This window comes from Botrytis byssoidea (genome assembly GCF_014898295.1).
Source record: "Botrytis byssoidea strain MUCL 94 chromosome Unknown BBYS_017, whole genome shotgun sequence".
Lineage (NCBI taxonomy): Eukaryota > Fungi > Ascomycota > Leotiomycetes > Helotiales > Sclerotiniaceae > Botrytis > Botrytis byssoidea.
In genome coordinates this window covers 460226-472994 of record NW_024065858.1, presented here as the reverse complement: position 1 = coordinate 472994, position 12769 = coordinate 460226, and the positions used below count along the sequence as shown (strand labels likewise).

At 41.3% G+C, this 12769-nt stretch overlaps 5 protein-coding genes across 5 annotated transcripts; 1 reads left to right on the top strand and 4 right to left on the bottom strand.

The window, feature by feature from the left end:
* Nucleotides 1-3103: 3103 nt before the first annotated feature.
* EAE97_008214 (uncharacterized protein) lies at nucleotides 3104-4988 on the top strand (the record flags this gene model as incomplete). Its single annotated transcript, XM_038878728.1, has 11 exons — nucleotides 3104-3286; nucleotides 3343-3397; nucleotides 3450-3526; nucleotides 3581-3748; nucleotides 3798-3803; nucleotides 3858-3884; nucleotides 3934-4007; nucleotides 4071-4113; nucleotides 4162-4260; nucleotides 4316-4537; nucleotides 4617-4988. The coding sequence occupies 11 exons, from the start codon at nucleotides 3104-3106 to the stop codon at nucleotides 4986-4988; spliced, it is 1326 nt and encodes a 441-aa protein (XP_038730408.1).
* Nucleotides 4989-6295: 1307 nt separating this feature from the next.
* On the bottom strand, nucleotides 6296-7229 carry EAE97_008213 (uncharacterized protein; the record flags this gene model as incomplete). The annotated part of the gene is made up of 4 exons (XM_038878727.1): nucleotides 6296-6888; nucleotides 6945-7049; nucleotides 7106-7168; nucleotides 7217-7229. The coding sequence occupies 4 exons, from the start codon at nucleotides 7227-7229 to the stop codon at nucleotides 6296-6298; spliced, it is 774 nt and encodes a 257-aa protein (XP_038730407.1).
* A 1640-nt stretch (nucleotides 7230-8869) lies between these two features.
* EAE97_008212 (uncharacterized protein) lies at nucleotides 8870-9690 on the bottom strand (the record flags this gene model as incomplete). The annotated part of the gene is made up of 2 exons (XM_038878726.1): nucleotides 8870-9028; nucleotides 9121-9690. 2 exons carry the CDS (start codon nucleotides 9688-9690, stop codon nucleotides 8870-8872), a joined length of 729 nt encoding a protein of 242 aa, XP_038730406.1.
* A 318-nt stretch (nucleotides 9691-10008) lies between these two features.
* EAE97_008211 (uncharacterized protein) lies at nucleotides 10009-10891 on the bottom strand (the record flags this gene model as incomplete). Its single annotated transcript, XM_038878725.1, has 2 exons — nucleotides 10009-10283; nucleotides 10351-10891. 2 exons carry the CDS (start codon nucleotides 10889-10891, stop codon nucleotides 10009-10011), a joined length of 816 nt encoding a protein of 271 aa, XP_038730405.1.
* Nucleotides 10892-11739: 848 nt separating this feature from the next.
* Nucleotides 11740-12485, bottom strand: EAE97_008210 (uncharacterized protein; the record flags this gene model as incomplete). Its single annotated transcript, XM_038878724.1, has 3 exons — nucleotides 11740-11805; nucleotides 11898-12065; nucleotides 12156-12485. 3 exons carry the CDS (start codon nucleotides 12483-12485, stop codon nucleotides 11740-11742), a joined length of 564 nt encoding a protein of 187 aa, XP_038730404.1.
* Nucleotides 12486-12769: the final 284 nt, after the last annotated feature.

The following is a 12769-nucleotide window of genomic DNA, read 5'->3' as shown; positions in this document are numbered from 1 at the left end:
CTCGAAAAACAATTGGAAAAAAATGGGGCAAACCGTCCCTAAGCATGTAGGTACAAATCACAACAACACAACGAAAGCTGGAGCTAAAGATGCAACAAATAACACGAATGTATCCAATGGATCATGGAGATGGCATCAAAGAATAATCTATGAACAGGACAACGAATTGTTCATGAGTTAATGGCGATTTGATTTGGATCTGTCCATGCACTTTCCACAACCACAAGTTTTGCCATCCACGACTTATGCCTGCACCCAAAGTAAGTGGATCCATTACGAGAAGAAATTGAAGGACCCGGATATGCTCTGCTTGAACAAACGGCCCAGGGCTTGCCTCTTCTTAACAGCTTTATCAAAGAATCGGCTCGTCTAACACCCGTCGAATCCAGTGAGTCCAAGCTCATCTTGCTAAGAGAAAGATAAAGGCTAACCCTTTCTCAAAGTGAGCACAAGGAGTCATGCTCTACAACCATTTATACTCTCAGATGGAACAAGAATTGAGATTGGAGATTGGGCTTGTGCTCCGGTTCAAGCCATGATGCAGGACTATAAAGAATACCCCGAAAAACCGCTTCAATTTCGAGGATTTCAATTCGTCGATCCAGTGCTTCTTCCTGGTGCAGAATTGCCACAGATTAATCAATATGCTTGACGAACTCATGCCTCCAAGCTGACGGATGTGAATGGATGCTTTCATGTCTGGGGAGCAGGTCGTATAGCGTGGTACGTTAACAGCTCCATTTTTTGACATAAGGCTAGCCTTCATCGAGTCCTGGACGATCTTATGCAGCGGCCGTTATGAAGGTCATGTTAGCACAAATAATTATAAACTACGATTGCGAGCTCGTGGACAAAGAAGCTTCGCGATATTTCACCTGGCGGTCAAGTATGCTACCAAAAGTAACACTATGATAATTTTTTCTCCACGAAAGTAAGATTTTAGCCGAGTTCGGGGTTGCGAGTCGATTTCAGGATCATCGGCTACGGTTCGTTTTTGGACTCGGATTGAGAATACATGTAACTTACATGGGATTTTTGAGAGCGGATCTGTGATAACGTATTCACATCAAATTGATTGCAATTGTACCGAAGTGATTCTGACTAAAAGTTATGCGGCATGCCGTCGACACCCCAAACCCTGCCGATTTTGTCGTGGCTCCAGTAGGCTTCCTTATGCGTCCCGACGTTCCGTTGCCGCGATGTTATTTAGCCGTCGGAGCATCTCCTAGAGAAGGCCTAATTGGCATTGAGGTTTTAGTAGAATGAAGAGTATCTGGAGAAGGAAGAGCGTCAAGGTTTATTCAATCTTCCGGTGCACACTCGCCCTCAAAATCGCCCTCCATATATTTCACAATCAGGGCTGCATCATTCCTAGGAGAGAAAACCCTTGGGAAAGAGGCATGAGCTGCTGATTTTGATTCGAAGAAACGCGCTGCTAGATGATATCCCAAAACTCTGCAGGTTTTCTCTGAATCGATTGAATAGGTAAATTGATCTGTATGATGAAGGTGATCTTTGTGCATCTCCATTACATGATGTATTTTACTTCGTTTCTTCAGCTTTGCAAGTTTGCCTTTGAATATATCACGACGAGAAATATATACCAACTCCTTTTCAAGACGTGAATATAACATGGCGGCGACATCCGAGGACAGACTATCTGGTGAGGCTCGGTTATGCTCGCAAGTCTGGAGAGGCCAAGGTGTATAGACCTTCATTTATGAATCTTGATACCCGTTTCACACGAGATTCGGAGACTACTACCGTATTCATTTGGAAAATTGGTACAGCGCCTCGAGAGCGCTAACAAGGATTCATAATTGAAGCGCTCATCGTGGGTTGGGGTTACGGAAACCACCGCAGTTGCTTGATTCGTTCAATCAATAGATTATTCATCAAATCGCCTGGTATTTCTATCAAATACTTCTAAACTATTAATTAAATAAAAGCATCAACCCTATATTAGCAATAAATCTAAATAAAATAAAACAATTCGAACGGGCCCTTACCAGGACATAATAATGACGGCTTCTGAGTCAGGCTCCATATAACTGCGCAGTGTTAGAATTAACATAATGCTATCTGAAATCATGTGAAATACAAAGCTAATGATTAATAGGGACTCAAGTGTGTCTTGAGATGAAAGACCTACGGTTTCTAACACTTTCGAACTTACATAGGATTGTATTCATACCATACGCAGATATCTCCTAAAATTGTTGCAAGTCCAGACTACCGCAGTGTAGAATACAACAACATTGCATCATGCTTTTAGTGGTGCTTCTACAATTAGACGACTGTACTAAGATTCTCAACGAATGAACATCATCTCTATCATGCTGGACAGAAGAAAACTTCTCCCTTCGTATGAGATACTAGATCTACCAATAATTACAGATTGCCATTGGATGTACCTTACTTAAGGGAAAGAAGTTCAAGATTATTTTCTCTGTTGAGCACTACCGTTTTAAGTTTTCTGAAAAACTGTACACAAGCGACTTCTCAGTACTTGCTGGAGAGATATTGCCGTTGGTATTTACACTTGAATAGTATGTCATTTGCGACAAAAGTATATCGAGAGTGGCTGAGGTTGTATATGGTGAAATCATGATTTCCAGATAGATATAATGTGTACAAGTGAATACACAACATTCAAGTCAGGAAAACTACAAGCACAATTTCTCATCTCATGATTCATCCATGGTTTTGATAAAACATATGACACTTTATCAATTCCGAGGCCATGTTAGAGTCCTTGACATCTTTGGCCAGGCCCTCAGGCAGAATAATGTATTGGCTCAAAGACTATCGTCGGATATTTCTCTATCATTGAATATCTAGGTAGAAGAAATTCACTACAACTTAAGATTACCCAAGCATTGCCCACCTCAGATTCTAAAGTACAGAAGACATGCAATCCACAACTATAGAATGGAATAGACGATACTCCCTCGATCGTCTTCAATCTAAGCTTCGTCACTGCACAGTGCCGTTCTCAACTACAGGTAACCTGACTTGTAATTTTGTACATTCTCTACAATTTACTTTTTTGTTCTTACACTCTCCTTGAACTTTGATCTCGACCTTCATTCTAGCCAAGAAAATGATTGAAAATACTGTGCAGGTTGCTCAGACAGCTTATGCAGTCACCGCTGTGGTGCTCTTGTTGACCTGTGCCAGATTCTTCTTAAGGCGAATCAAACATGAAAGAATCTACCCTGATGACTGGCTCATGATATGCGCTTTCTTCCTTATGGGAGGTTTTGCTTCTACGTTCCCCGTTCTTGTATGTTGCTTCTTGTTTGTTCCAAAATTTCCCACATTGCTAACTTACTATCACAGCTTCAAACCGGATTAGGAAACCATGCCCACTCAGATGCTGAAACTGTCGAAGAAAGTAAATAGCAATCATCCTTCATAATTGATAACATCATCTAACATCGAAACAGCGGAGTTTGACTCCAAGTACATCATGTTCGGACGTATCGCCTACGTATCCTACATTTGGTCTCTGAAAGCTTGTATTGTACGCTGTTTACTCACGCACTTGTTCGAATGTATTTGCTGACAAGCTTGGCAGTTACTTTACTATTACCGTTTGACGACTCGACAGCCTGAACAAAGATTTGTGATCTACACTTTCTGGTTGATTGCTGCGACCTGGACAACTACTTTCTTACTATGGATGCTTCAATGCCGTCCATTTAATCTGAATTGGAAACTTACAAATCCTCCTCAAAAATGTGCAGTGAGTTCCCCAAAATGCTATTGAGGATTTTGCTGACAGCTTTCCTTAGGAGGGAGTAAGTACTTGATAAAACAAGATTCTGACTAGACGATGTACTGATGCTTATTAGAGAGTCGGACTGCTGTTCATGGCAATTGTGAGTAGATCCTCTTTTTGTGCCTCGTCTTAAGCTAACATCTGTCAAGTCGATCATTGTAACCAATGTCATTTTGATTGCCATCCCTTTGCCAATGATTTGGCGAACGCAAATGGTGACAGCGTATGTACTATCTACATAAAATTTGTATTATCTATTCTCGCGTTATATTAACCTTTTCAACAGTACAAAGCTTAAAGTATCAGCCGTGTTCCTCGTTGGTATATTTGTAAGTAGCCGTTTGATTGCCAGCGATATAATTCTGACAGATCGCTAGCTTGTTGTAATATCTATCATACGAACTGTCTTGCAGGAAAGCAAAACCCAAGAAATTGACGATAGGTTCTTCTGGGGAAACATGGAGTGTCTTCTGATGGTAAGGTTTTATCCACATGATCACTTGAACAGACATTCTAACAAATTCTTTGCAGGCGTTTTTCGCCAATGCTCCTATACTCAACGCTCTTTATCGACGCATCAAAGCTGGTGCTGAATCCAGCCACCTGGTATCTAGAATCGATATGAGATCTGCCAGAAATACAGACGGTATTGAGCTTTGCTCTGCTGAAGACTCGAGAGAGATCGACTTCATGGAAGCGATTCGAGGAGGACCTGAATCTGAGCCTGATAAACAGTCCACCCATACCTATGTTGTATGTATATGATTTTCAGCACAGTCATGATCAAAGTCCACCAAATATGAACAAAATTAACACTAGGCACTCTCAATAGTTACCAGCCTCACCAGCACCGGCCAAAACCGTATCCAGGTCTCCAAAGCATTCTAGACGCAAGGAAGTCCCCCATACCAACGTACTCCTCTCGGTTTCAAGATCCAAAGGAACAAACCGCGACTCACTCGGACGCGCCGTTCAAACCATTGAGATTTTCCAAACATCTGAGCTTGCAGATCCTGAAAATCCAATGACGATAAATCCATTAGGGGGCGTTGGACGAGTTGAAACGAAAATTTCTCATCATGATACCTCGCCGTTACCAAGCAACCCGGATGTTTACGATGAACTTTATTCTTCTGCTCATAGATCTATGACTCTGGAAGATATGCTAGCGGAGCCCAATTCGCCTGGTCGGAAACAAAGATGATGGTAGGTTGTGTGTATAACATGGAAGAGTGTTCTCTATGTAGCGAAATTCAGGATATTTGCGACACAGATGGTATTAATATATCCAAAGACTTCATTATTGGGACAAGGAGAACATGCCTGTGCTTTAAGATCAACACGATATCCTGATCTATAGCGTTTCCACAATCAAACAAATGTGCAGGGAGTGTAACACACATCTACGACGTTTATTTCGCAGGGAGTTTGGGTATACCATGGAGTTTGGCGTTCTGAGCTCGCTGCTGCCTTTCTGTCTTTGGGGGTTGGTTGTGTGTCCTAAAACACCTCTGGTCTCTTAGAAACTTATGATCAATACGTCAAAAGACGCTTCATCAGCAAAGAATATCCATTTTCGAAAGAGCAGCTTTGGAATTTTTCGCCAAATACTCTTCTCTTTTCATTCCCATTGTTCTTTCATAGTTGATACCTTCAAGTCATTTTCTCTTTCCTCTCTCTATCAATCAAGAAATATCAACACTCATTTGAAACTTCGAACAACCAGGCTCTTTCCTTTTGTTTTCGCCCCTCGGTCACTCATCTTCTGAAGTTCGAACACAGCATACCATAGCATAGCACGGCATAACGAAGGAGTATCTGGACTTTTTGGTTTGATACCGGGAAATACGTTGGCATTTACACTTGAATGGCGCAGAGAGGCTTTAGTTTAGATATGATTTTATCTTACTTGAAATTCATAAATTCATGCATTTTTCTATGGTTATGGGGATGGATATTTTATGGTATGTGAGATTTTAATGTGGGCATTATGGTGAAAGGAAAGTGTGTATTGATATGTATTTTTGCAAGCAGCAAGACTGGGAGCTGGTGAGTTTGGGTGTGTATGATGCATAAAGTCTTTAAATAATATCATGCTTGAAGTACCTCGATCTCAGCGGTACAAATCCAGCATAATATCTGAAAGTCTTCCACCGTGAGAGTTATGGCTGAAGTCTATATCAAGAAATAAATATGTGAACTGAGATTTGCAAATGGATAGCAAAGATTTACACAGTGTGAGCTGGACTCTCTGTCCAACGCGAGATCTCAAGCTTTTATAAGCAAGGTATGAGAAGAAAGGGGCTGTAGCCGGTATAAAACTTCCAGTAGCTTGGTGATCCTTCTGTTAAATATCGTAAAATAGCAAATATCCAAAGCTCTGATGAAGTAGCCACAATCAGGCCATCCCAAAAATGTGCTTGGATATATTCAGCCATCAAAGCATGTTGCGGAGGCAAACTGGTATTTCCAGCATCAGATGAAGCCATAGCCTAACAACAGGGCTCTCTATCAGACAGAATCACGCCACTGCACCTGTCCACCCAATGGACCAGCCTTCGCCGCCACCTCATCAGGATTAAGGAGTCTCGGCTCATGCGTCATTTTCAAAGTCGTAACTCCGCTCGCAAAGACGAAAGTGAAAATAAAAGCGGTCCACTGCAGGAACTGTACTGCCACGCCAACCTTAACAGTGATATTGTTACTCCCATCCAAAGTCAACAGCTCTTGCTGTGATCTTACAACTTCTACAATTGACAATGCACCTGCGAAAGACCATGCTGCAGTGAACCAAAAAAGCATTATAATGGCATGATTAAGGAAGAGAACGGTCTTAGGCGTGAGTTTTGCAGGTGGTCGAGTGGATATCTCGAGCGGTATGAGAAGCAAAACGCTAATTAGGAATAGGAGCCCAGCTCCGGGGAAGAAGGAGGGAGATCCAACAAAGACATCACGTTGCATCCCTGATGCAAAAACGAGAAGTTTCTCAGTAGCATTTGATGTGCTATTGGAACTTTCGATGAGTATATCACTAAATCCCTTATGGGTAGTAGTGCACTGTAATTTTATATCAGCGTCGGAGCCAGTCCGTCGAAGACATGTACCTTCTCGTGGTCAGTTTGATTTCCTTCTATGAAAAGCTGAAGAAAAAAAAACTAACCAAAGTATCCAACTCTGACTTCAAGGCTGCCGGTCCCTAGATCCGTTTGAATATTCTCTATAAATATTCCCGGTACCCCCGGAAGAGCTGCAATTGCCGCAAGCACTGGGAAATCTGATGTTAGTATAGATCGTTACGTTGTTGGGATTTAAGCCGCTTACTATAAAACAACAAAGCAGGAAGTGCCAGGAAACCCACTGCCCGTCTGTATTGCGGTAGACCCCCTATTTAAATTTAGTCAATAAGACTTCAAACTCATAGACAGTACTTACGAATGAGAGACATCTTACTCTCGTAGACTATTGGAGCAAACAATCGTCAAAATTCAGTTCATTAAGTTAGTTCACAGATCCAGCTGACTGAAGAACATTCGTGATGGAGTTGCAAAAAAGAAGGCTGCGAACAGACAATTCAAAGATGAAACGGCGATAGACGCTCTATATGTTGTGCGTGAATAACATGCATGATCCCTCAGCACTGTATTTGTGACGTTTCGTGAGGGGACAGTATCTTGGATAAGAAGGGGAAACAGAAGGACATGGCCAAGTATTACAACCCCAGACATCAGACTATTCACTTCATGATTGGGATTAATTTAATATCTTCCAGCTTGAGATGTCAAAGGATTTGGCGAACAGGCTTCTGCTCTTTTTGGGACCAAAAAATCATCAATTCGAGTAGCAATAAGCTGAAACTTGAGGCACAGACTCCACTTGGTCTCATCTCATAAGGCTGGGTATGGCAATCTCTCTGCTATATTTAGCAACCAAAGACTCGTAAGTTCATGCAATGAGGTCTAGAATCTGATTCACGAAAAGTTACTTTCGAAGCATTTTGAAAGATCCGATTTTCGTTTGTTTCTTATTCATTGTTTCTATTCAAGAGAAACGATATGCATTTAACCCGAAACATGTATCTCTTGTACCCGATAAGCTCAGCAATGTCATGACAATAACTTAAACTTTACTTGATAGAGTTCTGTGTTATGTGGGCTTATAGATATTGATTTCAATAGATGGAGATGATAAGGGATTCAGATGGAAAAGTTCTCGGAAAAGGGAGCACCAGGGGATAGACGTATGTATTAATTACATAATCGACTAGCGCTTCTTCTAACGTAATTTATCAGCATGTGGGCTATATCAGTATATAAACCACTTCGAAAATATACCAAAATCGAGGTTTTTTTAATATTTATATTTTAATAATTAGTTATTATTTTTAAAAGAAAAAATCATGAAAAATTATAATAAAAATAAAATATTTATAATATTTAGATTTTTTTTTTAATAATTTATTTTAATTCAAAATTGTTACATTTTGTATTACAAAATCTCTTCTTCTTTGATAACTTTAATACAAATTGGAATTTTGAAAAAGAAATTAGATTTTTGAAATATTTGAAAAAATCAGGTTTTATATAATAGATTTTTAAAGAATTCTATTGGCTAATAAATAAAGTGTACAGTTATACACAAACGAATTTTGTATAGAAAATGAAGTGGCCCATATACTGATATGGCCCATATGCTGATAAACTACGTTACTTGGTTGGAATACAATCAAAGTCACGGCCATAAACAGATTCTTGATTAGGTGCATGCTTGTAAATTTCAAGAAGACGGAAGCTATCACGCAATGTCTCTCCCTCAATTTCTGTTCCTCGTCATAAAATTATTCCGATCTGTTCAGCTGAACATAGAGTGAGTGAGATTAAAAGCCAGCCTTGGTCTACCTAGGTCGCCTCAATATTAAGTTTCTGCCCAAATGTTGATGGAGCACTCGTGATTTGAAAACAATGAAAAGCAAGAATTCGCTCAAAAATCAACAGGGAACATTTGACCTAACCAAGACGAAATAACCGGAACAATGCCCATTTCACATGTCCAATGACCAGCCCATTGGGGCAATATATCCTCTTATATTTACATCTTCTCACCCTGGATCGTAGCAACAACCTTCCTAGTATGTTTGCTAGATCTGAACTCCAGATACCATATTCCTTGCCAGGTACCCGTATTCAACTTTCCATTCGTGATAGGAATTGTGACACTTGCTCCAACCAACGCCGATTTAATGTGTGCCTACAATGATTAGCTCCTGTCTTATACAACTTTCCAAGAACTCCCCTATTTCTCCATCGAAGAACAAAGTAACAAACAAAAGGAGTACAAACCGGCATGTCGTCCAATCCTTCTGCACTATGTCTATACAACTCTCCCTTCCTATCTTCTGGCGCAATCCTATCCAACGCATCACTCATATCAGCCCTAACATCCTCATCCCAATTCTCATTCAGACTGATTGCGCAACTTGTGTGTTGAATGAACAAATTCAGAAGCCCAACTTTATAGTTCTTGATTTCGGGAATCGAGGAGACGATGTGGTCGGTGACGAGATATGAGCCGCGGGATTTAGAGGGGAGAGATATGGTCTTTTGTGTCCAAGACATGATGACTGGCTTGGTATAACGAGCGGGCGAGAGAGCAGAACTGTATGTGCTTGGGAGGAGTAGTTTAAGAGGGAGTGTCCAGAGAGCGTGGAAGAGGGGTGGGAAGAGGGCGACGAGGAAGATTAGTACGAAGAGGATATAAAGAAATGGGAAGGATGACGTTGATTGTATGTTTGGACGTGGGGTTTCGTCTTTGTCTGGTTGCGCAGATGAAGAGGAATTTGAAGATGACATTCCAGAGACTTTGGATGTAATTGAGTTGCTTAGAATTGTAGTGGGGTTTATGGACGTCATGGTTTGGAAGCTTCCCGAGTGTGTTGACAGGGATTAGATATATGTATTTGACATGGACCTACCAGTACTCGAGTAGTAGATAGATAGATAGATAGCACTTGTGCGTAACATCATTCACGTTACGATGCAAGATAGCTACAATGAATAATATGATATGAAGTGACAATCGTGAGAGAATATTTTGGATATCTTTAACAAATCGAAGTTCTCATGTCTACCTGGTCAATTCATTAGCTATTCCAAAGCTATTGTATTTTGACCTTTGAACGCCATTGCCGTGCCTTCCATTGCTTTGAAAACACTGTCATTATCCTGTAATTATTGAACGCCATTTTCTTCCTTGACATCAGCTTCGCCCATTGTTTCGTCGTCGCCCCCAGCCAAAACGATCGTCTTTGGCACATATCCTTCTTCTGGTCCTCCACCAGGAGTAACAGCTACCACATCACCCTTCTCATCAACAAACTCGAAGTTATATCTGGATAATAGATGTGGAATTGCTGAGAGTTGAGGACCATATCTTGCTGTGTTATCGTAGAGCTCGAAAAGTGGTACTGCGAGAAGTTTCATATTCTTGGGAACACTTAGTACTTCTGTATACGTATCAGTAATGCCGCATTTCTGGTTCAAGGGATTATTAACAAGATAGAAAATGCATACTCTGTCTAGGAAGTTGAATATAATATAGTTTCTTGCACTCCTTAGGTCTTGTAACATGCGCCGGGATAAACGGGTACATGAAGGTTTCGAAGTTCGGCCTCCACCACTGCGCCAACGTGTCTCCAATTTCCCACTCCTCATTAACACCCTCTCCACTAAATTGGGTGCCTACAGGTGCCAATCGCTCGTTCAATCTCTGTTTGAAACCTTCTACTTCATCGTCTTCGGGCTTTAGATAATCTCCAGGGAGTTTGAAGAAGGCATTTGCGATTTGAAGCATGAGAATGTGAGGATGATTATGTTCATGACAGACGAGAATTCCTTCGCAGGTACGTCGCATACCGTGTTCGACATAGTGTTCTTCTAAACGTTTGAGACGCGCGAGGACGGAGGGGTCTTCTTCAGGTTGGGTTTCTTTAGTGCCGAAAGTGTAATTTGAAAGGGGAAAAAGACGAATTGTTTTAGGTTGATTGGCATTGAAGGATTTTGGGAGAATAGGAGGATATGATGTCTGCAGGGCGGGGGTTGTTATGGTAGACATCTTGTAGATACTTCGAATAATAGTAGGAGTTTTGTTCGATTTGGAAGCTCTAGATTGTCGCAAGTAACAGCAGAAGAAGCTCGATCGGTGAGTGCGGCCGCTCTCATCCAATATTTTCTCGAAGACAAATCCTCGCCTAGCCTAACAATTTGTATAGCATAATAGGTAGTAGGTACTCCTTTTATCATTTTGGAAGATGCTACCTAGGTTATTACACTTTTCCCATTCTATCTTCATTTTCTTATTCATCTGGTAGAAAGGACATCATGGCTCAAGCAATGGCTCTGTTCTCCTCTTGGAAACAATCCTGCAACTGATATAGATAATTTGCAGGCAATTTTAATAAACGATATCTCCTATCAATCTTTCAGTTTCACGTGCCTATTGTTATGGTCTTATGGTAACTTCTACTTGGTGCAACGAGTTAGATCATACTAATTATGCATCATTCTCCACGTTATACTATTTCATGATGTCCTCGAAAACTTGTTTATGGATGCCTTCAAGCATTCAAAGCAGCAAGTGCCAACATGCTATGATCTTCACTATCTATAGATCAGCGATATAGAAGATGAAGCTGCCAGATATCTTTTGAGGTTGCTAGTCTAATGGGATAACACAATAACACATACTTGACTTGTGACTCGTAATAGATCGCTGGTATGCTTTGAGGTCAATTGGAGTGAAATGTCATTGTAGAAGTAGGCAGATAATCTTGCTTAAAATTCTCATTGCGCGGTATTTACACTAATTGTCAACGATAGACTCCCGCATCTATGAACAGCTCATCGTTGGACAATCTTCCATCGGTAATATGTTGTGGTTCATAACAGTTTGGCAGCATGGCCTCATGCTTCAAGAGGGTATGCAGTTTCTGGAAGAGATTCAAGGTGTGCTCGGTGATGTTCATTGGCCTGTAAGATAAATGAGCATGAAGCCAAAAAGATGCTATGGTTTACGACGGAGAGAAATCTGGCTTGAGGTCTCAGTCCGGGGTATGACTTACAAACGGCAATCCGCAGTATGTGCAGTTGCAAATTTCGGGCTTATCAGTGTTGATGAAGATTCTTGGGTGTCCTAATGGTCCTCCACCTCCATCGCATGCCACAATACGATCGTGTGTCCATCGCACTGGTTGTTGATGAATCAAGCTAATTGCTGATTGTGGTGCTGGCTGGAGAAAAATTAACATGCCGCCCAAATACGGGTTGGAATGATTTCCAAGAACTATAGCGCAACACGTAAAGCGCGGGGTCTGACATACCTGAGCTTCCATAATGGTCTGCTCAAACCTAGGGCCAGACATTGCCTTCTCCCTAGGATTCTGACTTCGCGACCATTTGCCCTCTCTATTTGGTGCCTGCATAACCCTAAACTTTTCCGCGGTCTCTACGCTCTCCTGCAATGGCTTATTCTGGACGTGACTTTCTATGGGCAGCTCGTTGGATTTCGAGACATTGGGCACTTTCTTCGGAGAGTTTGGATCATTAATTTCTTGCTGATCATTTGCGGAAAATGCGTAGGCTCGTCTGGCTGAGATCTGAACTCTACGAGAAATTTGCCATACGGCTCTTGATCTGGCGGTGGACAACATTCTGCTGGTGTTTCAATCAATTGCTACGGAGGGACCGAAGAAGGACTTAAGGTCGTTGTCGTCCAATTCCAGGTCGCTTACGTAATACCCTTAAAGCACAGAAGCTTAATCTTTAATCGGGGAAAAGTCCGCCTTGCAGCCGCGTAAATACTTTTGCTTTTGACTTTCTTTCATCACCTCCGTGTTACTTATACAGACACTTTACAGATCGTGGCAGGTCTATTGATCTACAACTAACATTCAACAGCATAATTTCATCTCGCCAATTCTTCTACATCATCCTC